We start from the raw sequence: 25,102 nt of genomic DNA, 5'->3' as shown, positions 1-25,102 counted from the left end.
CCTGGCCTGAACACAGACCTGCATCTCTTCCATACGGCTCCTTCTAGCGTCGGGAGGACAGGCTGGCCCCTCTGAAAATCTTTTCTTATTGAGAATATATTACCAAGAAACTAAAAAAGGAACTATATCTCATCCATTCTAAGAGGCCCATTTTTTTCACATTTTCACGTTTCTGAATTCTGGACACATGTTACACTCAATGGCATCTTACAATTATACAAAGGTAGAGAGGTTTTCTTTTCTCAGTCTCTTAGTGCTGGATAAAATAAGGGTGTGTCCTTCAATGACATCTTAGAGTTTATGGAATCGATTCTGTTCCAAAGTTTAGTTTTCTAGAGTTCTAGCAAACATGCATGGCAGAGACAGGCAACCACCCAGCAACACGAGTTCCCTTCTTCCATGGTAATAAATTGTAACTTGGCCATAGGATCGCCTTGCTCGTGACCTCGCTTCCAGGGCTCCCTTGCAGTGGGTGTGGTTGTATGACTGAATCTGGGCCCATGGGGTGGGAGTGGGTGTGATGCATACAACTTTGGGATCACGGATGACCAAAACCACAAGCCACCTGACTTAGGATTTCCGTCTTTCCCCTTGACCAAGCCTGATTCCCACCTTCGGCCTTCAACGGCACTAACAATACCGCAGGGGAAGGGGTTGAGGGCGAAACGGTATGGAGGCGCCTGGATCCCGGGATGACCAGGAGAAGCAGGAGAAGCCAGCCGCCTGCCGACATCAACAGCTCACTTCGGGACAGACATGTGGGAGAGAAATCATCTTCTATTTTTTTAATCTATTGTATTTGAGAGCCGCTCTCTGTTTCTGTCTCTGTCTCTCTCTTCGCTTGAACAGATTAGCCTTTATCCCTAAAACATTCGCCTCTAGGCGCGGAGTGGCTCATGCTGGCCGGCCCCCCACCCGGCTGCTTTTCAGCCAGCTTCCTGTTGACCTCCTTGCAACAGCCACGAACTTTCTGCCCCTGGGGTAGGATATTTCTATCTGACATCTTGATGTTCTGCGCACGTTGACATGCTTTTCAGGATTGATTTGCTTAATGATTTTACTATTTCCCTTTTATGCTGCTTGGTAGTGTAACCACTGTCAACGATGACTACATTTTGGAGATGATTATCCTTCCATGAATAATCACCACTTCAAAATCTGTATGGCCATGGTAAGATCGCTTCATCAGCATGAAAACCCACTCGGGGGCGCCTGGGTGGCTCTGACAGGTAAGCCTCAGACTCTTGAGTTTGGCTCAGGTCATGAGCTCAGGGTTGTGAGATCGAGTCCCACTGCGAGCCCCGCCTCTGCGCCCCCCCTCGGGTGCACACTCTCTCCCTCTCTCTCTCTCTCTCTCTAAAACAAAAAACAAAAACCAAAAACAAATGAAAACCTACACTGGCACACTAAAAATGCAGGAAGGAAAAGAGGAAAGGAAGGAAAGAAAGAAGGAGGGAGGGAGAAAGGAGGAGGAAGGAGGGGAGGAGGAAGGGAAGGCAGGCAGCATTAAGAACAGCAGTTTTTCCAAAGGGGCCAGCGGCCATGGGAAAGGGTCCTTCATCTTCCTCATGTACTTCTCTGTTTCCTGCCCTGGAAAATCATCCGAGTGCTTCCCCTGTTGGTTTTCCACATGACTAAACCCCACGGGCCTCATCGAATCATACCCAGGCCGCCTGACTGCCTCTCCCCAGTTCCTCCCGTGCCTGGAGCCCGGTGGGGCGCAGACCCGGGCACACCGCCCACCGCCTCACCTGCCTTCTCGCACAGCCTCCCTGGTGGTCTGGCCGAGCGCGGGCCGGCCTGGGGTGTCCAGACGCCTGCAACATGGAATGGTCCATCCGACTCCTGGCCTGCCTAGTGGGCGTCCTCCTGATGGGTGAGTCTGCCACTACTCTCTCTGGCCCATGCTCAGAACAGAACAGCTGCTCACAAAACCTTAGGTACCATCTTCCCTCCTCGCCCCTGGGGCAGCCGGGTTCACCCAGAGCCTCCAGGCCCACGGAGAAGGAAGCACACCTTGGGAAGCGGTGGTGACAGGAGTCAGAAGTTCAAGCCCAGGTTTTGCCTTGGGTTTCTGGTGACTTCTCTGGGCCTCAGTGGCCCCCCCTGTAGAAAGGCCACCCGTTCACCTGCTGCCATGAGGATCCAGGGAGATGACGGGCAAGCTCGGGGGAGGACAGGCCAGGCTCTGAGGGACTTCGGGTGTTGCCATCATTCGAGCGCTTTACGTCTCGATGGGCACAGCCCAGAGGGGAGGGGAGGAGGCACGCGGTTGTTTGGGGCTAGAGGGGGGGTGATTTCACACGGGGGACGGGACAAGTGAGAGAGGGCACCCTGACCACCCAGCGGGAACCCCAAGGGGTGAATGGGAACTCTTTGCAGCAGGCTTAAGTAACAACATCATCAGGCACTCAGCTCAGCGAGCCGGGGTCCCTGGGAACAGTGTTTTGGTTCCGGGCCATCTGCACGAGGATTGTGGGGGGGAGAGGGGCGTCCATCTAAATGCGGGTCCTGGCTCCAGCCCAGACCCGCACAATGGGAGCATCAGGCAGCGGGGCTCAGGGGTCTGCATGTTCAACCAGCTTCTCAGGTCATTTTTGTTTAAAGATGCATTTATTTATTTTAGGGGGGAGGGGGACAGAGAAACTCAAGCAGACTCTGTGCTGAGTGCACTTAATCTCATGACCCTGAGATCAGATTTGAGCCGAAACCAAAAATGGGATGCTTAACCGACCACGCCACCCAGGCACCCTCTCTTGGGTCGTTCTGACGCACAAGTTGAGGGCAATCAGGATAAATGACAGAGGCCACCCTCTGAGCCCCGTGTGCCTCCTGTGACTGTGTCCCTGGACTCGGCATCCGTGCCTCCACGGGCAGGGCCACGGGCCGTCACACACCGCACGGTGACATCGCCGGCATCACAGTGTTCTGAGTCAGTCACCATTCCTTGTCTGGGTCCTGTCTCCATGACTGGATGAAAAACTCCCACCCTCAGGCTCCTCTTCCTTCCTCTCGAGCATTCAACAGAGGCAGCGTCCAGTTCCCGTCTGGTTTGGATAATTCTAGCAACTACGCACAGATAGCTCTTAGCAGTGCTGGGCGCTTTAATTAGTACCTCACGTATGCCTCATAACCGTCTGAGAAAGGAACTACTCTATTCCCTTTTCACGGATGAGGCAACAGAGGCGCAGAGGGGCCCAGTGAGTGGTGTGGGTGGAGCTGGGACGTGCGGCTCTAGACCGGACCACCACCGGCCCCACCCCCGCTGCCCCGAGTCCCACCACACAGCCCAGTGCTGGGAGCTAAGAGGGAAGAGGCTTTCTTTTCCCAGAATGACCTGACTCAGCCATCTTTCTGGGGTGATTCAGGGTTGGGTCCCACTTAGACAGTGGGGGCTGGAGGAGGTGACCCCGCCCAGACGCGGGGCTGATAAGAGAGCGGTTCAGATGTGAGTGTTGACATCACACACCCCTGAATCCTGGTTCTGCAATTTACTAGCTACGTGGCCCTGGGCAGGTTGCCTGACGTCTTGGAGCATCGATAAAGTGGGGACCCTGGTGCCTTGTGGGGTGTCGTGAAGGAGAATTAGATCGTGGATAAAAGCCACCAGTGCAGTCCTGGTGCTGAGTGATTGCACAATAAATGGCAGGGAAATCTTGCTGAAGTCACATTAACCTCGAGAGAGGCGAGGTTGGGTGGGAGGTGGTTTGGGTTTATTTTTTTTTCTCCTGTGGAGGGTCAATGGCTATGAATTCATCAAAGACAAAAAGACCTAGAGGAAGCCTGAGCAGTCACATGACCAAGAACAAAACCCAAGCCGCGCAAGCGCTCCAGCCGTGGGTCGAGATTTACCCGGGGAGGCTGCGGCATCTTGGGGAGGAGACCCTTTTTTCTCATACTGGCAGCAGCTTCACTGTTACAACGGAGAGGTCCGTGAACTAGGGTGAGGGGATCCCACTTTCTGAAACCCCGAAGCCCCTCTGGAGATGTTTGTCTAGGAGCCCCTCCATGTGGCCGGGGGCCTGGGCAGGAGGCTGGAGGGCTAGGCCGGGTTTGGCTGCAGTGCGGGAGCCCCGGGCTTCCTGAGCAGATGTCCACAGCCCCAGTCTCGTCCCCAACCACAGCTCTGAGCAAAGAGCCGGGGCAGGCCCTTGGCAAAAGCAAAGTGGGAGGAACTGGTCCAGGAAACCCCCTTCTACCTTCTGTGCTCTTCTCCTTCATACTGATGCCACTCCCCCCGCCAGCCCCCAGTGCCCTGGGGCAGCCCCGAATCTCCCAGGGGCTCATGCACACTCTCCCTCGTCTTTCCCCTCTGGATCCCCACAAATCTGCTTCTAGAAAGCTGGAGATGCCGGGGAACACGCAGGTGGGAAGAACAATGGTCTGGGAGCTCTGCCTGCTTGGGTGACCTTGAACGAGACTGCGGTCAGTCCACAGACCTCTGATCCACAGGTGGAGGGATCACGGCAGCCGTCATCCTCAAGGGCTTCTGTGTCAGGCCTGGACACTTCACCACAGCGCCACAAAGCAAGGACCCTTGTTCCTATTTTAAGGAAGCCTATGGAAGTCAGGTGACTTTTCTGGGGTGTCACAGCCTGGACTAAACTGCTGGAGTCTCCCGAGAGCAAGCCCCACCTTTGACATCACCTATGTGCAGTGGTGGGGAGCCCAGAGCATGGTTTGGTGCTCAGAGGAATTTACTAGTTCGGAACCACTGCCGAGAAACCAACCAAAAGGCAAGACAAATCACAGCAGTCGCCCTAGCTCGCGGCGTGCAGGGAAAGGCCTGGGAGGAGATGGGCTGCTGTCACAGGTCCAGAAGGAAATGGGAGAGTTTCAGGGGCCAGGATGCCGCTTCTGCTCCCGGCGGCTACACTGGCCAGCAGGTTGGGCTGAGAAGTCCTGCCTGGGGTGGAGGAGGACTGGCGGGGAGCAGGGGCCGGAGAAGGCCGGCGGGGGGGGGGCATGGACAGAGATGAGCTAAGCAGGCACTCTGGAGACAGCACCCTGTGGCCGACACTGGCCCCAGGCCATGCTCAGCTGTGACTGCCCACTGATCTAAGATGCCCACGTGAACTACAAAAGGTGCGATGTCAGGGTACCACGTCTTCACCCCTGCTGCATCACCTCGAGACGTCTGCCCAGAGTACCTCCCCACCACTGCTCAGCGCCCCCACCCTGCTCCCTTGTATTCACACTCCCTTTGCAGGGCTGGTGAGAGCAGGGGACTAATGTGCATTGAGCATTTGCTGGGCAAGCTACACGTGTGACTTCATTCAACCCTCAAGCCCATGAGGAAAGTACCAGGTGCCCCATTTGGTAGCAGAGGGGCCCGAGACTTGGGACATTAAGTAACCTGCCCAACGATCCCCCAGAAAGTGAAGGAGCCTAGAACAGTGCCAGGCTCAGACTGGCTGCTCACAAGAGGCGGAGAAAGAATGACCACAAGTGAGATTGTCACCCAGATCCAGCTGTGCCAAAGCTGGGAGGCGTGCAGCATGCCCTGGGGCCCACCGTGGAGGGGTGGTGTTCAGGACCGCGAGAAGAGTCTGGCTGTCCTGCTGACTGCGGAGGTTCCAGTCGCGAGGCAGGGAGATTGCAGGCTCTACAATGAGGTGCCAGGGTTTCCAGTCAGGAGTATTCCCTCCCTCGTGCACGGCACCTGTCATAGGATGCTGGGAGCTGGGGTTCCTGCCAAAGCAAACGCACTTGCTCCCCAGGCAATCCCTGCTGGGGCTTCCCACCCTCACCTTGAGTCCCTGCGTGGATGCATCCAAAGTCTCCACGTAAGAGGGAGTCCAGGCGCCGGTCTCCTGAAACACCAGCCAGCAGGTAAACAGGAAACACAGATCTCCCCCTGACAGAAGCCAAGATCTTAACCCCGGCTGAAAGGGCCTCTGTGTGCCCTCTCCGCTCCTACAGCAGAAGCCTCCAGGGAGAGGACGGGGCCGGGGGAGGGAAGCCTACCATTTGTACCACACTTCAGGATGTTTCCCAAAGAGGCTGCCCTCCTGGGGCAACATGGCACCAGGGACACAGTAGGAACAGGAACCACAGAGGGTGAAGCCTTGGCTCTGCTTTTGCTTGGTCAGATGACCTTGCAACAGTCACGTGGCCTCTCTGAGCCTCTGCCCTCCCTTCTCCAAAAGGGGCTATTGCCAGTCCCTCACAGAGCTGCCATGCACAAGATATGAGGACTGTCTCCCAGCAAGCACCCAAAGCACTGCGTGCTCTGGCCCCATTATCTGGGCATGCCCTGCAACCCCCACGCTGCCGTCCTTGCCTCCGTGGCTTTGCCCACCTGCCCCCTTTGCTTAGAACGCCTTCAGTCTACATCAAGGCTTAGCAAATCCCACTCCTTTCTCGAGGCTTCGCTGAAACAACACCTCCTCTCTCCCGGGTCCTCCAAGCATTTCCCTGCCTAATATTTGCACACCTCTTCCCCAGCCCACACCACCCTCCCCAGCCAGCCTGATCACCCTACCTTCTGCCCTCTTACAGCAATTCAACATCAGTGACTACATGGTAAGTGCTGCATGAGGCGGTGACACCACAAATACGGGCACATACCCGTGGTCCTGCCCACCGGAGCTTCGGGTGCCTGGGCAAGACACACAGTTGAATAGGCAATGCCCACAGAGGAAGTAGGTCTGCCAGGCCCGGGGCCCAGGGAAAGGATGCCAGACCCAGGCTTAGGGCTCAGGAAGGCCTCCCCCTTAGGACGACTCAGCAGAGCCCTGGGGGTGACTGGGAGGGAGCTGGTGAGTGAAATGGGCCAGGAATCTTGTTCAGACAAAGGAAACATTGTCGGTGTCCCTCATTAGAGGACCTGGCAGGCTGCAGTGTAATTCTGTGTTCACTGATGTGTCTCCCTTTCTGAGCGGTGAGCTCCAGCAGGCTGATAAGGTATCCTATTGATCTTTGTAACCCTGGCTTCTATCCAAGCGCCTGGCTTAGAGTGGGAACGTGTCTGATAAATGTTGGCTAATCGATGAGCACACGATAGCAAAAACTACCCAGGGAATCGGTACCTGGCTCCATGTTGCCTGCAAGACGCAGGAGGTCAGAGGAGGCTGAGGTTACAGAGGGTGGGAAGTGTAGGGAAACTGAGGCAGAGGCTGAGCCTCAAGAGTGGGGAAACACTTTCTGCACCTGGGAGTACTGAGTAAACCAGCAAAACCTTCAGAAAGGGCTTCTCCAATTTGAAACTAGGCCCTTTGATTATTAACAACTGAACAAACAAGCTCTTAACTAGAGAGAAATGTCATGTCTTCCACGTGGGTTCAAAAGCATAATTCCACTTGTCCAGAAGAAACAAGATGTGGCTTACAAGCATATTGTGTGAAAAAAAATCTTGCGGTTTTACTTGTTTGCAAGCTCGGCCTAAGCCCGAAGTGTAGTTTTATATGAGGCGGAGCTCACACAACGCAATTCGTACCCCACGCGGCTGGTGCAGCACACCCCTGGAGACCCCAGTTCAGGCGCCGACGCTGCAAGGAGAGGCACGAAGCAGGCAGCGAGGAAGGGGAGGGGCAGGGGAGGTCCCGGGACTTCCACCAGAGAAGGGAAGGCTCACTGGGTCCAGGAGGGCCATGATGGGGTCCCAGGAGGGCCATCACCGCGAGGCGATGCACGTGCTCCCAAGAACAATGATGGTCATGTCAGTAGTGATAGATGTTGGTTGGCTCTGTGCAGGAGGAATGTCCCGACCTGTAGATAATTCATAGATGGGATAGGCTTCTTGGAGGATGGATGGTCACTGGCTGTGGGCTGAGGGGATTCCTACCCAAGGCAGGAACTACCCCCAAAGAGTAAAGAGCACTGAGCGCAGAGTCAGAAAAGCTGGGTTTCTCCCATCTTCTGTGTGACCCTGGGCCTCCATTTTCTGATCTATAATAATATGCCCCCTGCCTCACTCCCCAGGGTGTCTTGAGGGTCACGTGACATGATGCATACAAAAGAACCGTGTAAATTACAAACCTCTTGGGAAATATAAGAGCAGCTGTATTATTCCCTCTAAAGATCCCTTTTGTGAACTGCACTGAGGGCTCTAGCTGGGCAGACCTCCAGCCTGTCCTCCCTTCCTCAGGAAGACACCACCCCTAGCCTGATGCTGCGAGTCCCAGCTTCAACACCCTCCCCCACGCACCTGCTCACCCCCTCTCCAAGGCAGCACATGCGTGCACCAACAGAGGCAGGAACCCTGCAGCTATCTTGGAGCTGGAGGCAGACCACGGCTCCCAGACCTGGTCTCAACCATACTGGGGAACGAAGCCCAGAGCAAGAAGACAGCACGAAGATCTACCACTCATGGTTTCTCGGCTCCCTAGCTGCCTTTTGGGAAGCGCCTTTGGCTTGACCTGGATTCGAAAGGAACCCCATCCACCCACTCAACACATTAATTTCAAAACCCATCGCCCCTTGCTGAGGCCTGTTCCCCTCTGTAAATGGGAGTGTTGGTCTCCTTGGATGAGCCCCAAGCTTGCATGCCTTTAGTGCCCAGACAGCTGGCTGGGGAGTCAGGCAGTCCCGAGTCCCGACCCTGGCTGTGCCTCCTAGCTGTGTGACCTTACCTAATTACTCAACTTCTCTGTGCCTCAGTTTATTACATGTAACCCAAGGATACTGTGCTTCCATCTAGGATCACTTGTGAGAACCAAAAGAGATACTACGGGGAACCTGGTCAACACAGAGGTGCACAGTAAGTGCTTTTATTATCACTATGGGGGGGTGCTGGGACTGTACCTTAACCAGGGATCCCGGGGCTTTTCTGCAGCAGGGTTGGTGTTGGGAAAGAGTATGGGGTCAGTGGGCCTGCTCGTGAGGTGGGACCGCCCCAATGAGGCAAAGACTCCCAGGGAAGGGCGGGGAGGGTCCAGGCACCTGGAGTGTCATGGGAGTCAAGATCCCGGGAGACGCCTCTCGAGTCACGGGGTGGGTTTCTGGGTGCCCACAAGGGAGACGCTCCCTGAGTCCTGCGGGCTCCGGGCACCCCAGCGAGGGGTCCTCCCCCCTAGAGTCCGCTGACGCCCCCGGCCGCCCGCAGGTGCGCCGGCGCAGCGCTGGTCCATGCAGGTGCCGGCCGAGGTGAGCGCGGCGCTGGGCGAGGCGACCGTGCTGCCCTGCACCTTCACGCACCCGCACCGCCACTACGACGGGCCGCTCACGGCCATCTGGCGCGCGGGCGAGGCCTACGCGGGCCCGCAGGTGTTCCGGTGCGCGGCGGCGCGGGGCAGCGAGCTCTGCCAGACGGCGCTGAGCCTGCACGGTCGCTTCCGGCTGCTGGGCAACCCGCGCCGCAACAACCTGTCGCTGCGCGTCGAGCGCCTCGCCCTGGCCGACAACGGCCGCTACTTCTGCCGCGTCGAGTTCTCCGGCGACGTTCACGACCGCTACGAGAGCCGCCAAGGCGTCCGGCTCCGCGTGACCGGTGAGCGCGGCGCCCTTCCCCCGGCCCGCCGCGTCCCCAGGGCGCCCAGCGCGCGCCGCGGGCACAGAAAGGGGGCATTAGCCAGCGTCTCTCTCTAGGGCAGGGGGCCCGCCCACCGGGCGAACTTGTTAAAAATGCAGAATGCTGGCCCCGAGCAGCGCTGAGTGGCGCCCGGGAGTGGGGAGTGGACATCGGAATGAAGCTCGTACAGGGTGAATGGCCCCAGCAACTCTCAGTCTAGGGGGAGGGACACGAGTTGAACAAAAATGGCAAGGGCTGCGATGGGATGTGTGCTCTGTGCACTGAAGGGCACCCGCAGCCCCCTGGGGAGGTGCCCAGGGAGCCCGCCAAGTGCGCAGTACTTTGCTAGACCCTAAGGAAGTGGGAACGAGGGTGCCCAATCCGCAGAGCAGTGGTCCTCAACCCTGGCTGCGTACTGGAATTAGCTGGGAGCTTTTAAAAATCCTAGCCCTCCCTGCTGTGGGGATCCCGTTCTGGGTTCCATTGCAGCTCTGCCAAGAACCTTCCATGTGCCCTTGGGCTGGCTGGGCGGCCTCTCCGAGTGCATGTCAGTTTCTTCCCAGGGCCTGCCACCCTGCCACAGATCCACGCATTCAACTCTAGATCTTGGTGAGGTTGTCTGGGAGTGGGAAGTGCCCTTGAAATCCTATCAGCAGACAGTCCCCAGGCCTGTGCTACAGCCACAGTAACGGCCACTGAGAATTCGCTATAGGCCAGGCACGAATCCAAGCGCCACACATGTATTAACTTGCCAAATCTTCTCAACGACCCCATAAGGTAAGTGATCCCCATTTTACGCATGAAGAAACTGAGGCACGGAGCTTCGGAATAACTTGCCCCATCTCTATGGGGTCCCAGGCACCGTCGTGCTAGAGCGCCTACTCCCTCCTCTCCCCCCCCCCCCCCCGCCGCCAAATCTCTTGGTGACTAAAAGGGACGGGAGGGGTCCCCCTTTGCCCTTGCCTTTCCCCTTGCCCGCCGCTGCTCTGACCGCAGTTCGCTTTCTCCTCCGACCCCGTGGCCATCGCCCGCAGCCGCCCCGCGGATCGTCAACCTCTCCGTGCTGCCCGGCCCGGCGCACGCCTTCCGCGCGCTCTGCACGGCCGAGGGGGAGCCGCCGCCCGCCCTCGACTGGTCCGGCCCGGCCCTGGGCAACGGCTCGGCCGCCGTGCCGGGCCCGGGCCAGGATCACGGCCACCAGGTGACCGCCGAGCTGCCCGCGCTAGCGCAGGACGGCCGCTACACGTGCACGGCCTCCAACAGCCTGGGCCGCGCAGAGGCCAGCGTCTACCTGTTCCGATTCCACGGCGCCTCCGGAGCCTCGGCGCTTGCCCTCCCGCTCGGCGCTCTCGGCCTCAAGGCGCTGCTGCTGCTCGGCGTTCTGGCCGCCCGCGCCGCTGCCCGCCGCCGCCTAGGTGGGTGCACCCCGGGCCGGGGGTGGGGGTGTGGGGGACGAGGGGAGGGGCGGGGGCTGTCCTCCCAGGTAAGACCGGCTGGCCGACCACCTGGCGTGACTGAGCCCAACAAGCTTTCTGCACCTGTGCCTCCTCTCGCTTTCCTCTCCCTGCTAGAGCCCAGGAGGGGGGAACCAGCAGGAGCCCATTTTACTCTAAGGAAGCAGAGGCCAGAGAAGTGAAGGAACTTCCCTCTAGCCTAGAGACGCGGAGATAGAGACCCAAAAAGGATAGCTCCGAGCCTTCACCTGCACCCCATAAATGACTCTTCCCCGAGGATTCTGACCACACATAGGCCTTCCCAAATAGCACCATTCCCTTGTGCTACAGTAGGTGTCTTGAGGACCTACTGTGTGCTGTGTAGGTGCTCGGAAGACAGAGATGAGTAAGATGTGCCCTTGAATGGGGTGCTGAGCAGGAAGCAAATGATTGCGGTGTGCGGGGAGGAGGGCTGTCCTGGGCCCTGGTAGCACAGAGGCCCAGAGTATAGCATGCCTCGCTCTGGGGCGTCTGGATAGGCCAGGAGGGAAGACTTCACCAGTTGGGAACTGAAGCAAGGAGCTGATGGTAATCCTAGCAGAGGGAGCGACAGGTGCAGAAGTGTGCACGTGTGAGCTAGCAGGGTGTGCTCGGGACCTGCCGTCCACCCCGCACTGCTCTCGCTGAGCTGGATGGGAAACCGGCTTGTGTTCCAGAGAGTGCTTCCCAGAGCCGCTCAGCCCATCCCGGTCAGTAGCACCCGCCTCACGCTGTCCTGGGATGAAATCCAAACTTTGTCACAGTTGCCCTGGCTGTTGCCTTTGCTATGGCTTTGTTGTCTTTTCTTGCCGGTTCTTCAGACCCACCGAGCGTTCTGGGCTCCGCGGTCCTCAAAAAGGCGAGTTTTCCTGCTGGGCGACTCCTTCCTCCATGCTTCTCATCATTCACTCCCAGTCATCTCTAAGGCCACTTCATAGCTGGCTAGCTAGTGTTTGTCGCATGTCCCCTCAGACCACTTTCCACAGTGGGGTGGGGTGGACAGCAGGGCCTGTTGCCTGAGGCTACCGTGGAAATTCATGCCCCCCCTCGTTTCTCTCTCTGTCCCTCACACAGAGCAGCCAGTTGCCCAGGACACCCCGCCACGGTGAGTACCTGCCTTCACCCACCCCAGTCTAAGTCCCCACTGGCTAAGGCACGCAGGGTTCTCGGGGCTCATAGCATAAGAAGAAATACCAAGCAAAGGGTCAGGGCTGGGGTCTGGGCCTCGACCAGGGTTTTGACCTTCCCTGCAGCCTCCCAAAGCCCTCCTCTTCAGTCTCCCAAGTCCTTCTTGGCCAGACCAGGCCATGCTGACCTACTCTTCCCACCCCTGCCCCAGCATTTACAGTCTGGGCCTCACACTGGCATCTCTCCCAGACCTGCCTGGTGTCCTGGTGTTGAAGGGTCATTTTTCTGTCTTATGTCTGCACCTCAATGTGATTCCTCGAGGCTGTCTCTTGGGCTCCCCAGCATTCCAGAATAGGCAGACTCACACAAAAGCCAGCTCGGGCACTCAGTGTCCCCCAGAGCTGAAGGCTTTGCCAACAAAATGCCGTTAGAGGTTCAGAGGGTTTAAGCTAGGACGTGCTGACCCTGCTGTCCAGGCTCCCCTTCTCTCTCAGGGTCTGTTCAAGTGAAGGTCTGTGTGGAAGAAAGAATCCAATTCACTGACCCTGGGCAGGGTGCCTAGGATGCTGGGGAGTGGGGAGGCAGAACACAGTCTATCAGGGCCTATTAGACAAGCCCAGGCGTTCCCAAATCTTGGCCCCTGCCTATGCCCTGAAAGCTGGAAAAGCCATTTTGCCAGCCCAGGCCCCTCTCTAGCTGCCTGTTCAACCATCCCTCACGTTCTTGAAAACCCATGCAATGTCCCTTTGCTTTGCACCTAAATCAGAAAGCTGAGGGTTCTGCTATGTACCAGACACTGCGTTGGGTGCTAACACTACGGCAAAATTCCCCAACTTCCGAAAACTCACATCTTATTGTGGAGAACTTAATAAACACATAAACAAGATCATCTTCGATTCTGAAGCACGAGCTGTGAAGGAAATGGACAGGGCCACGCAGCAGAGCCCTGGGGAGGGAGGCGGCCGCTGGGCGGGTCACAGGCTCAGGGGAGATGTGGGAAGGGGCCGAGGGGAAGTCACCGAGTGGTGGGAAGCACCCAGGTGGCCACATCCGAACAAGAGCGGGGGCCAGGAGAGCTCCAAGGAGGCTGCTGACCAAGGCTGCTCGGAAGGAGGTGGCAGTGGTGAGGGGAGAGGTGGGGAAGATGGAAGGCAGGGCTGACCAGGGGGCCAGGTGGGCAGCTTGAGCGGGGGAGGCAGCCAGGTGCCCAGGTTTGGCGCTGTAACCTGGGTGCCACCGGCTGAGATGAAGACGACAGGGAAACGGGTGCCGGCGCTCGCAGGTAGGTCTGAGATGCCCGTTAAGACATCCCGGGGGAGAAGTCAGGAGAGCAGCGGGAGCTCAGGAGGCCACGCCTGGGGACATCCGCGTGGAGGGCACTGGGCACAAGACGGTTGTTGACGCCACTGAGAAGATCCTCTCCAGAAGATAGTGCCTCCGGTGTCTGGGAGGCCGTCCTCCGTGGTGGCCTCCTCCCCGCTCCACAGATGCTGCCGCTGCCCCTTCTCCGACCTTAGTGAGCCCCCACGCTCTGGTGGACCTGGGCCGGGCTCCCATTTCAGCTCTCCTTCCTGCCTGTTGCTGGCGCACGGTTTGGGCAATTGGCGGCGCCCCCCACCTTGTGTATTGGGTGGTCACCCAACTTTCTCCTGTTCACAGGCCCCAGGCTCAGGAGTCCAACTACGAGAATTTGAGCCAGATGAGCCCTCGGGACCTGCCCACGGCCGCATGTGCACCATGAGGACCTTAGCCACTGGCATCGACTTGTGCCCCATGAGGAGCAGAGGCCAACGCCAGGCTTGGCTGGGACGGCCCTTCCTGGCTCCCAGCCACGTTGGCAGCCCCTTGCTGGGCGACATCCCACAAAGGGTGTCAAGACCCCACTCACAGAGGCTCAGTGGTCTCCTCCAAGGATGTCTGTCCCTGAGCCCTCATGATATTTATGTCAGTGGGACCAGCATTTTGAGTGTGAGTGTGTGTGTGTGTGTGTGTGAGTGTATGTGTGTGTGTGTGCGCACACGTGCACGTGAACTCCAGCACAAAACTCACGGACAAACTCTCGCCCTTTCCTACATAGAACGTCATCGTAAAACAGGCAGGACACTGGTCAGAGGGCCTTCCAGGCTCAGACTTGCTGTGTGGACCAGGGCACATTTTTCACCTCTCTGGGTCTCAGCTGGCTACTCACGAGCATGGACAATAGTATTCTTCCCTCCTGGCCGCTCGGCCTGTCAAGACCTGAGGAAATAATGGGGTGAAAGGACTTTGGGAAGTACAGAGCCATGTACAGATTGGGGGTGGGGGGGCACAGGCTCCTCCTTGCAGGCACCCTTAGGACGTGCAGAGAGTTCTTGGACAAGTGGGGCTCCCACACCAGGCTGGCTGAGAACGGGGATCCCAGAGAACCATCCTGGGGCTGGGCCTTCTGAGGCTGGGCTGTGTAAACCTGCAGTCCCAGGAACATCCAGTCAGCGGTGAGGAGAAGCCTGGCACCCCTGCCTCCCGGGGTCTCCTCTGTGACTGCCCCCCCCCACTCCGCCCACCTCTGACCCCATCGGCTGCTCTGCACTGCCTGGAGCTGGGAACCCCTGGGAAAAGGAAATGAAACACCCACCATGTCACTGTATCTCAGATCCACTGTCCTCGAGGACCAAACACTGCGAGGCTGGGGGGCAGTCTGGGCTGCAGGGCCCTGTGGGTAAGGCAGCCGCAGCGGTGGCCTCTCCCTGTGACCTGCACCCTCCCCAGACGTGTGAGGTCCGAAACCACCAGCAATTTCACCGCTTTTGCCCGAGGCCTCTCAGTTGGACTTTCTGGGGTGCTGCCTTCCACATTCACACGTCAGTGTGAGCGTATGCATTTTAGCTCCTGCCGTCTTTGGGGTCGGGGGCCGGGGGAGCAGGTGTGCTTGAGACCAGGGCAAGCTGGCAAGAGGCAAGGGCCACAGAGTTAGGGGACTGAAGAGGCAATGGGGACAAACTTTCTTTCCCTCAGAACTCTTCCCAAAGCTGGGGTGGTAACGCAGAGTAGGGAAGGGCCCTCGCTGACGCTCATCTGGGGAGGTGGCCTGAAGCTGAGGGAACCTCACAAGTTAATAAGCAGGGTGGTGGGTGACGAGGTGCCCCTGCTCACCAGAGCCTTCGCCAGGTACGTGGGTGTCAGCAGCTTACAGTTAACTTGGGATCCATCCAGAAGTCTGAACTGTCAAAAATGCATTGGCATTTGTACTTCCTTGTACGAGGATACTGTGGGCATCTCTGCGGAGGGTCCTGTACCACCAGGGGAGAAGCGAGGGACACGGGGGTGGTGTGGCTTGAAACATCTGCATGGCCTTTGAGGCCTGTTTTGCAGCCAAGAAAAACCGTGACAGCAGTTCTTTCTCAGGGATCTGTTTTGTGCTAGGAATCGGGCCGGGCGTTTGGGGATGCAGAAATGAGGAGGGCATGTGTATCCGTCAGTCTGGGCTAGCTTGTGCTGTGGTAACCAACAAACCCCCAAATCACAGAGGCTGAAAACAGTTAGGGTTTATCCTCCCCAAAGTTACCCGCCCATCACGGCCTGGGGTTAGAGCTTTGTTCGTTGTACTTAGGGGCCCAGGCTCCCAAGGATCCACCATCTCTTGTGGTTGATTATTGAGCTGGAGATAAAAAAGAAAGCTCTAGAGGGTCTCCCACTTGAGATCAGGCCTCATTGGCCAGAACTAGCCACGTGACCCACTCAGCCTCAAGGGGCTGGGCAGTGAAACCCTACCCTGTACCTGGAATAAGGAAACTCAGAAGCATCGGGAACCGTCCTGATGGCTCCACGGTAAGACTTTCCAGGATTTCTCAGCTTAGCGAGCGACAGAGCAGTAAGCGCAAAATCACGTAAGGGCAATGGTATGCTGAAGGCGCTCTGGGAGCACACGGAAAGGAGGACTGACCCAGGCTTGGGAAGGCTTGGAGGGAACACGGAGATGGAACGTGTAATGGGAAGAATGGAAATTGGAAGGTAAGGACAAAGGTGATTCTAAGCAGAAAGGATGGTCTGGGCAAAGGCCCGGTGGTCGGACAGCCAGATGCTGAGGCAGCTGAAAGTTGCTGGAACACGAGGATAGAGGCGAGGCTGCAGCAAGAGCAGTCTCCCACACGGTGGGTGCTGCCCCCGACAGCGCTGAGAAGCCGAAGGCTGCCCAGCATGGTGCCGACTCCCTGGACTGCCCAGCGCGCTCCTCTCACCGGCCTGACGCGGCACCTGCCCCGGACCCGCCATGCTCCGGGGCTGGGGTTTCCACCCTGAGACCCTGGGCTCTCCGAGCGGTGTTTCTGCGGTGGTTTTGGAGGGTCGCCTGTGTCAGGAGCACCTGGGAGCTTGCTCAAATCCCCATTCTGAGTGCCACCTGGGCCTCCTGAAAGTGGGCTCTGAGGGTGGGCGCTGGAACTTTAAATGCTAGTGTGATTTTGCCCCTAACTTTGTCTTATGATCATTTTCCAACATGCGCGCGCGCGCACACACACACACACACACACACACACAAAGCTGAAAAAGATGATCACCATCTACGTTCCACAGCTACTATCATTTGCCGTATCTGCTAGCGTGCACGTGCACGTGTGTGCGCGTGTGCGCGTGCATGTGCGTTTGGCTGAACCATTCGAGAGTAAACCATTCAAGACACCACAAGACTTCACCTCTAGATACCTCAGCTGCGCCTCCAGAGAACAAGACATGCTCCCCCATAACTTCAATGCCATCATCACGGAGCAAATTAACATAATTGAACAAGACCGTCTTACAGCCCATGTTCATATTTACCCAGTTCTCAAAATGGCTTTTTTAGCTTGTTGTCTCTAGCCAGGGTCCAGCTGACTCCAGGTGACTCTGAAGCAAGCTAGAGTCCAAGGCTCCCTCTGGCTGGGCCCAACTTACAAGGACTCAAGCTAACCAGCCCGTGCTCCTTCCTGTGCTGTGTGCAGTGTGAGGTAGGGCTTCTCAGAAACTGCAGCGGCAGCATTCCTCAAAGACATGCACCTCTGATGGAGTGATTTCACATGCGGTGATGGGCCGTGAGGGCATCGTGGGAATCCCTCTGGCCCTCCCTCTACCAATTCGCTCACGGTGCACAGGCGGCCTCCTGCTTCATCTCCAGAGAAAGCAGCTGCTCTGGGGGCAGAAGGGGAGGGTGGCCAGGAGGCTGCACTTGGCCATCACCAGACCCCTGGGAGCCTGGAGCTGCCACGGGGAGGTCTCCATGGAACAGAGCCGCCGTCCTCCCCAACCGGACCATCTAAGAGCACAGGGGCTCTGTCAGGGGCAAGCAAGGACCAAGAGACACAGGCAACACACACAGTCTGCACATGGTCCCCGGGCCCCGGAGAAGTCACAAAGAGCCCAAGAGACTTGGCGTTTTCAAGACTGGACTCCCCAGCGTGGCCCAGGGCACACAGCTAGAACCTTTGCTTCCTCCGTACAGTGCTCTGGGACCGTGAGCCCATATGTCCCAAGAAGGGCTTCTGACAGCCTGGACGCTGCCCTCCACAGCCTCCCAACAACGGCCCCTGGAGACAGGCAGCAGGAGGAAGAGATGACAGTGGCCCTATGCCCACCCAGCCCCGCCGACAGCCCAACACACTTTCTGTGCCCTTGAAGAGCTAACCTAACTTTCATACGGAGATGTGTCTGCGGGAGAAGCCCGGTCCGTGAGAGAATCTACACTGAAAGTAGGCCCTGCCTGGGAACGGAAGTGACGCACAGTGGGGCTGAGTTTTCACATACCGCCCCCTTGCCAGCCTGGACAGGAGAGCGGGGGCCCCACCGCTCACAGGGCCTCAGGCCAGTGGGACCTTAGGGACCCAGAGTCTGGGGTCTCGGGCTTTGTTCCACCGTCAGCCCTGGCCACTTAGGTCAGCGACACCGGGTCGCCCCCCCCCAACAACAGCCCCTCACATTTCCTGAGTGCCTCCACCTCTGTGGCCTCAGGGAGTTCTCGCTATAAACCCAGCGAACAAGAAAGGCTGCACTTATGCTCATTTACAATGAAGGGGAAATCTCCAGGAGGAAAGTGGCCCAGTCCCAACTCCTTCCACATCCACCTGCCACCTCCTCTCTTCCCCAGGCTTTCCTCCTCTCCTGTGCCCCTTCCTCTGTGTCCTGTTTTATGAACTAAAGGGAGAAAAACATGATCTGCCAATACAAGAATACAGAATTACTTGGGATTGGAACTCTCTGGGTTTCCCTGGATTTGGGCCCCCAGACCTTTGTCTTGACAGTCATCCCCAAGTCCTGTGTGCAAGTGACCTCAAAGGGTCCCCATAGCTGAAGAGTGCCCAGACACTCACCTCCATACCTCCACCAAAGGAGGAGAGGGGGGTGGGGGAGGGTAAGAGTGGGAAGGAGGGGGAAGGGAAAGGGAAGGTAGGCAGAGAGGCCTTAAGGAAGGTTGATTAAGAAGACAAGGCAGGGAGCAGGTCAGCCTGGGAAGGCGGAGAGTCCATGGTAAATCTGGTCTAAGCCACAAATTTAGGCTATATTAAAATACGCTGTCCAGGTGAGAGGCCATGTTGGTCACTCTGACCAACAGACCAGGAATGCAGGGCTGTCTCCTAAAACGGTTTGGCTAACAAAGGAAAACCAAGAGGGAAGAGCACTGTCTTCAGAAGAGGAGGAGTTTTCAGAGGAAGATCTTGGCTCCTTCATCCTTAGATGGAGACCTTCTCTAATTCTGGGCCGTCCCTTGGTGCCAGGGGCCACTTCCGGCTGCATTTCCCTGGGCGTGTCCCAGCAAGAAAGCCCGCTGGTCTAGACAGGTAACCGGATTCGTACACTACAAGGAGGTGGCACAGCTGGCCTCAAATCCACTTTTCAATCCCTTAATCCTGTAGTTCTATTTGGAAAAGGAAGCCAAACCCAGACAAGGGTGGAAGGGGTCCTGTCTCGGGTAAATCCCAAACTGATGATAATCCCAAAAGTGCAGACCATCCCACCATACTTTGGCCCATTCCAGACATGTCTTACAAATGTTAATGAAAACGAACAGTAGGAAAGAGCTCAGGTTTCCGAGGCCCTCCCCTGGCAGCTCAGCCCTCCCAGGTGCCCCTCCCCCTCCCACCAACTCCAGCGTTGGGGCAGTGGAGCCTTCCGGAAGCTTCCTGTCCCTCCTCCTCCTGAGGTCACAACCACATCAGACTCTCAGGGCTCTCCTGAACTCTCTGGGATCACCAGCGGGCCTCCTGTCTCTGCCAGTCCCTAAACCACCAAGCATTAAATTCTCTTTGAAACAAGAGGCCTTGAGTGCGGCGTGGTGACGTGTCACAATATATAGATTCTGCCCATTACCAGCTTTCTAATCTCACCTTTTTCTTAGTGTGATTTCTGGATGAAAAGACCCACCAACCAACTTGCCAAAAAACGAGACATGTCCACCACATGTGAATTATATTTGTATCTGGTTTATTTGCAGAATTTTACTTAAACCAATTCTCATTTCTCCCTGTTTCTCATCATTATATAAAAACTCATCCTTTGTACAAGAATGTAAAATGCTGAACAATGAATAAGAAGTGAATATTGCACATTTAATGACCAAATGAGTTGTGGTTTTTAAAGGCCACACGAGACATGTGGGAAGGAAAGGGTCAAACACACGTAGGAAGTACTTGCTGCCCCATAAGTGATTTTAAGCCATTGAAAGAAAAATAAATTCTAACCTTCAGTGCTCAATGAGACATATTACATCTGTACATTAAAAAATAAAAGTTTTATAATAAACAACATTCATTAAGTGATCTCATTATCCCAAAACGGGGTCAGTAGTTTAATTTTACTTTTTTCAAGTTACTGTCATCAGAAATCAGAAACCTATCCAGACTGGAGGAAGCATCAACTATAGCTTCTCCAGGACACGTGGTGGGTCTATGAAGCGTGAGGATCACCACGGACCAGAACAAGGTCAGTATGAGCGCCTGGCTGTAAGCCAAGAACTTGATTCAGCTCAACCCAGATTCAAACGGAAGATCAGTACGAGGATAGTTTAAAAAAAAAAAAAAAAAAAGCAACATGTTTGTTTCCAACATTATACTCTCCATTTTGTTTAATAAGACAAAGTTAACTGAGCAGAAAAAAATTCAACTACTACCTCAAAATAAGCCATAAAGTTGGTCCAAAGTGAAGAGCAGTTTTAAAGGATATGTGCAAAGTCTTATTATAAGCCCATCATGTAGACAGGGAGGAGACCAGTCTGTGGCAGGAACTGATGTTAAAGCAAGGTCTGGAGTTTGAATTCACTAACTGAATGTGCCAACCACGGGCACAGCTGCTGAGAGCCGATGCCGTCCACGGGTCCTGGGGAGTGGACTTGGCTGTCTGGCCCTCGATGCTGTGACTGACCCCAGGCCAGGGGCCAGGCAGAGGGCACAGAGCAGAAGGAAACACACTCTCCAGAAGCCTGCAGGTGAGGGCTGCCTCCAGTTTGTGCCCTTGGAGCCTCATTCATCTCCCGAGTCCCGGCCTGGCTACTCACGGACACAGCCGTTTTGGCGTACCATGGGCTAACTTGGGTACTTTTCCCCAAAAGCAGCCCTGTTAGACACTGGGGGGAAGAGGGCCAACTGAAGGCACTAAGCATTTAGCCTGAAGACTAAGAGGTGGACTAAGAGGTGTGATGAGGTCTGGAAATGTTGGCAGATTTGTCTGAGGAATAGAAGAGCAGCCCCGGCCTGGCCTGCTCCAGCCAAACAATTACCAATGTTATCAGGCCAGTTTTGGCACAACATAAATCAGAACTACAGAGAGCTGGCCACTGGCCAACTGGGCTTGCCCACGAGGGGTGGGACTACTGGCCTGGGGGAGGAGGGAAGGGCAGAGGAGAACCAGGAGCGGGGTCAAGAGGGGAGGCTGGAAGAGCAGGCCTGGGGATCCCTGCTGAATGAGAAGTGGGACCACATGAACTGTAATGTCCCTGCTGACTTTAAAAATCACGATTCTACAGCATTTGCTTCCTGCTCCAGAAGAAATCATTAATCTGCGTTGTTAAAAACCCAGTAGAAAACTATGTATCACCTTCATTCAAAAGGAAGAAAGGGCATGGACACTCTACCTTGTACAACGTGGACATTCTGACTTTAGTAACCGATCGGGTTACTTTTAGTAACCTTTAACTTGGTTAAAGCGAGGTTTGGCTACGCTGGGGGTTTGCATTTTCTGGATAGGCTCGCCCCTGCCTCAGAACTGAGTGACTCCGGCAACCCCAGGAAGCAGATGTGACTGAGCCCCCAAAAGATCATAAGGTTCTCTGCGTGCCTAGGAGCTCTGGGAACATGCCGGGTGGGTCCTAGCTCCCCCATCAGGCTGAGCACACACATCCGCACAACCTCTGTCCTCGGCGTCTGCACCTCCCAGCTTTCCGCCGTGTTCACCTGTCGCAGTCAGGCACAGGAGCCAGGAGAGGGGGGAGACGGAGGGTGCCTCTCCGACCATCCTCCATGTGCTGCAGAGTGGCGGGGAGACGGGAGCAGCACAGGGGAGGAGCTTGTCATCGACCAGGAAGCTGCCAGACATCCCAGTCCGAAGCAGGTGCCACCCATGGCACATGTGGGGAAGGTGTGGGCTAGCTCGCCTCCAGCACTGCCTGGGGCGGGCGGCCCGGGTCCAGCCGGGTCCAGCCGGATCCGCACAGCCACACGGTAACGGTCTCGGAAACGGGCCCTGCGCGCTCCGCAGGCAGGCCGACTACTATTGGCAGCCAAGGCGCACTACTGCTGAAAGCCAACGGGGAGGCCGGTCTCTTCTGCCCCAGGAGGCTACAGCAGCACTGCCACCTTCTGAACTATCTCACTGTCTTTAAAGCGCTTTCTTGGCCCAGAGGCGCTCCGAGGCGGCTACGCTGTGAGCCAAGCTTCCACTGTTGCTAAGCCCGACGGAGCCAGAGAGGAAGTACGTTCACCGACCACCTCTGATAATCAAGTTCCAGTGTCAAATAAAATAGAGGGCATCAAGCATAAAAGTCTGCATCAACTTTAACTGAAATACTTGACAAGATACTGTGAGATCCCTAAAATTCATATTCTTGCCAGCTACAACCAAAGATTGATTTTATTTTTTATAGTTTTTACAGACCAAACACATTATAAATATTACAAACCTTTGAAAAGTAATAGGTTAATCATAATTTTCTTTAAAATGTACATACTGTCACTCAAAAATTTCACATTCTAGGATACCAATAATTACAGCTTCCTCAGAGAAAACAGCACACAAAACCCCTCCTGTCATAAAATCTTTGTTGCCAAATGAGCCACCGAACTGCTCACAGCTTCTAACGCTTTCTTACACAGCACGGGGAAGCTCTGCGACGCGCCCCTCTGAGATGGCCACCTCGTGACCTACACAGACTTGGGGGCTGCACGGGGATGATCTCTATCTGTGAGGCAGAAGTGTTCAGTCCAGCTAGAGAAGTTTGAAATGAAGAGCAGCTCCCGCACAACGTCCACATGTTGGGGGAAGCGCTCTATAAGGATATCTGAAAGCAGATTTTCACTCCGTTAACCTAGATCCCTACCCCCTGCTAAGAGCTCTCAGTTCAGATATTTTTAGGTAAATATCCTTGGGTTATAAGTAACTCATGAACAGAAGACATATTATGCAAGCTGAACAAACAAAATCAATTCTGAGCCAAGAGAATTAGGAAGACAAAAGCCAGACTGTTCATTCCAGGGGGGAAATGACGAGAGCAAGCAGCCGGCGCACTCTGGACAGGCACTGGTAATGAGTGAGCTGTTACCAACAGAAGGCACAGGGCTAAAGGGAAAAGCCAAGTTTCCACGGACAAGTGCTTCAGCAGGTGCTAACTTCACCTGAGTTTAAATGTAGATGAAGAAACACGCAGGGACCAGAGCATCAAGTTCTCAGACTCTGTCTCTCTCTCTAGACAGCAAGGCCTTCTGATTTCAAGCCCGGTGTCTAAAAAGAGTTGTGAACTCTGATGTCTACAGGGACGGAGGAAGTGACGTGAATGAGGGAATGGGCCAGGGTAGGTTCCACAGGGATTATGTCTACAGTGACCACACTCTCCACCATGGGGGTCACACAAAACACGCCTGGGCAGTGTGCTCATCACACGCCACCAGCGTGCCACCTCAGTCGACAGGGACGTTCCTTCTCCATGAGGACCAAAGCTGGACGGAAATGGACTTGTCACCATCTCTGCTGTCCACTACAATCGGGATCAAGTGGCCACATTTTAGACAACGACTCACTTGATAATTCAGCATTCTTATCTCCATTCTGAAGGAAGTGATACTTTTAAGCTGGTGTATTTCCCCACATGTGAGAAATGCAGAAATTTTCCAAGCTTCTTTTACCTTGAAGAAACACAAATGGGGTTCAAAAGTGAGGGTTCTACATGATTCCCAAAGCAGTTAGATCTGGCACAGCAGTCTTGAGATTTAAACAAAACAGGGAAGACAGAAATGGAGACCCAAAAAGAGCCCCGTGCAGGGTCCTATGAGGTGACTGGGGGCCCAACAGCTGAGAGTGGTTCTGTGCCCAAGTGCGACTCGTAAGTTTCTCCTGTTGGGTGAACATAGAAACTAAAAAGGCCCCGGGAAGTTTCAAGAACTGAGAACACACACACACACACGCATGTGCACATGCGCAACAGAACTATCTAGTGCCTCCCGACTTGCATCTCAGTCAACTAACTCACTGGCCAAACCGAGCTCTGCAGTGAGACTGAGCGAAGTTACTTGTGCAACAGCAAAGTCAAATGGAAACACAGACGGCAACAGGGTTTCTTGACATACTCAGTGTTACTATCGTATGTTGTCCAAATAATGCACTTCCGGATAGAGACAGTTAACAAGAAGAGCCAGGAAGCTTTTCCCATCTTGGAGGCAATGGCCAGGATGCTTGATAAATTGTGCAGCTTGTAATATCTGATCCTGGTATTCAACATACTGCTTACTTGATGTCAAGGATTCAAGAGCAGTCAGAGCCTACAAGACACGAAGACAAAAGGGTAAACCACACAGACTGCACAGAACATGATTCCCACAGGTGCAGCACACCTGCCATTATCTGGTACAACTGTGAGCCTCCTGGAAGCCTACAAAACTAGAAGTCCCAAAGGCAGGCACTGATTAACCACAGAGGAAGGAAGCCAGCAACTCAAGTTTCTCTGGCTTTGGCCATCTTCCACATCCGGCCCTCCCTCCTCCTGGCCTGTGCTGTTCCTCAACCCTTCCCCACAGAGAGCCCCTGCTACAAGCAGGTTGGCCTACTGCCTTGTCCTCCTTCACGCCAGTGCAAGTACAGAGCCCTCTCCACCAGATCACCTGCTGCCTCTCCTTCTAGAGCCCAAACCGGAAATCCCAGGTGCCAATGGCCTGTGTGATGTTTGATTTGCTGTTGGGTTTGTTCTTAGGTTACAAAATCATGTCATATTACACCAACTGTATGAAATTCAAAAGAAACCAGTGTCTAAGTGCAGCTGAGGATAAACAATAACGCAGTTCCATCAGTCAACAAAGTACAGATCAAGTTCCTCCGGCTCTGCCTGCCAGAAACAACGAAGGTGCTCCCATGTCCCTCTTTACATTCTTTAATTCCATAATTTTTAAAATTTCTTTCCTTCATAGTGGGAGAATTGAAAAAAAGACTGTATTTGGAGAAAACAAAATCAGAACAACATACAGGTTCACCCATGCCCAGGACGGTGAAAGTGACCAAAAAGTCGCCCACGCCTTCCCATCTCAGACAGGAGGACCACGGCACAGAGAACGTAGCTTAGATGGTGGAATTTGCTTGGCTGAGTAAACAAGGAGGGAGAAGATTCTGGGGATGGTAAGTGAACTGGCAGCTTAGAAATAAATAGCCAGGGGGCCGAAGAAGTCGTCTTGGAGTGGAAAATAAACTGACGAGATCTGGATACCAAGCTAACTGCTGTGCGAAGAGAGTTCAACCTAAGAACAAGAATGAATGGGGACCGGCGGGAGTTGTCACTGTAAGGGAATGCAGGCAGAAAGGCGAGGCTCAGGGGACCTGCCAGCCTCGGAAGCGCATGGACGTCTCAAATATA

The 25,102-nt window shown here is 55.3% G+C and overlaps 2 protein-coding genes across 8 annotated transcripts in view; one reads left to right on the top strand and one right to left on the bottom strand.

The window, feature by feature from the left end:
* The window catches only part of EPG5 (ectopic P-granules 5 autophagy tethering factor), a 162,903-nt gene that overhangs the window by 41,256 nt on the left and 96,545 nt on the right, over positions 1-25,102 (bottom strand). For 2 of the 7 annotated variants that reach the window (XM_026496229.4, XM_048218570.2), the window contains exon 44: positions 22,102-24,020. The exons of 3 other annotated variants lie outside the window; for them this stretch is intronic. In XM_026496229.4, coding sequence (XP_026352014.3) covers positions 23,838-24,020 — 183 coding nt within the window. In that variant the 3' untranslated portion in view covers positions 22,102-23,837. Of the gene's footprint in view, positions 1-14,006; positions 14,290-22,101; positions 24,021-25,102 lie in introns of those variants that run through there. 2 more of the 7 variants (XM_044382977.3, XM_057313115.1) reach the window with 2 other exon arrangements.
* On the top strand, positions 1,740-14,915 carry SIGLEC15 (sialic acid binding Ig like lectin 15). Its single transcript, XM_026496234.3, has 6 exons — positions 1,740-1,876; positions 8,642-8,701; positions 9,047-9,430; positions 10,486-10,866; positions 11,998-12,028; positions 13,711-14,915. The coding sequence occupies exons 1-6, from the start codon at positions 1,825-1,827 to the stop codon at positions 13,790-13,792; spliced, it is 990 nt and encodes a 329-aa protein (XP_026352019.1). The 5' UTR covers positions 1,740-1,824; the 3' UTR covers positions 13,793-14,915.

Source organism: Ursus arctos, unplaced genomic scaffold (assembly GCF_023065955.2).
Source record: "Ursus arctos isolate Adak ecotype North America unplaced genomic scaffold, UrsArc2.0 scaffold_17, whole genome shotgun sequence".
Classification (NCBI taxonomy): domain Eukaryota; kingdom Metazoa; phylum Chordata; class Mammalia; order Carnivora; family Ursidae; genus Ursus; species Ursus arctos.
The sequence above is the reverse complement of the archived record's forward strand: the minus strand, read 5'-3'. Positions and strand labels throughout refer to the sequence as shown.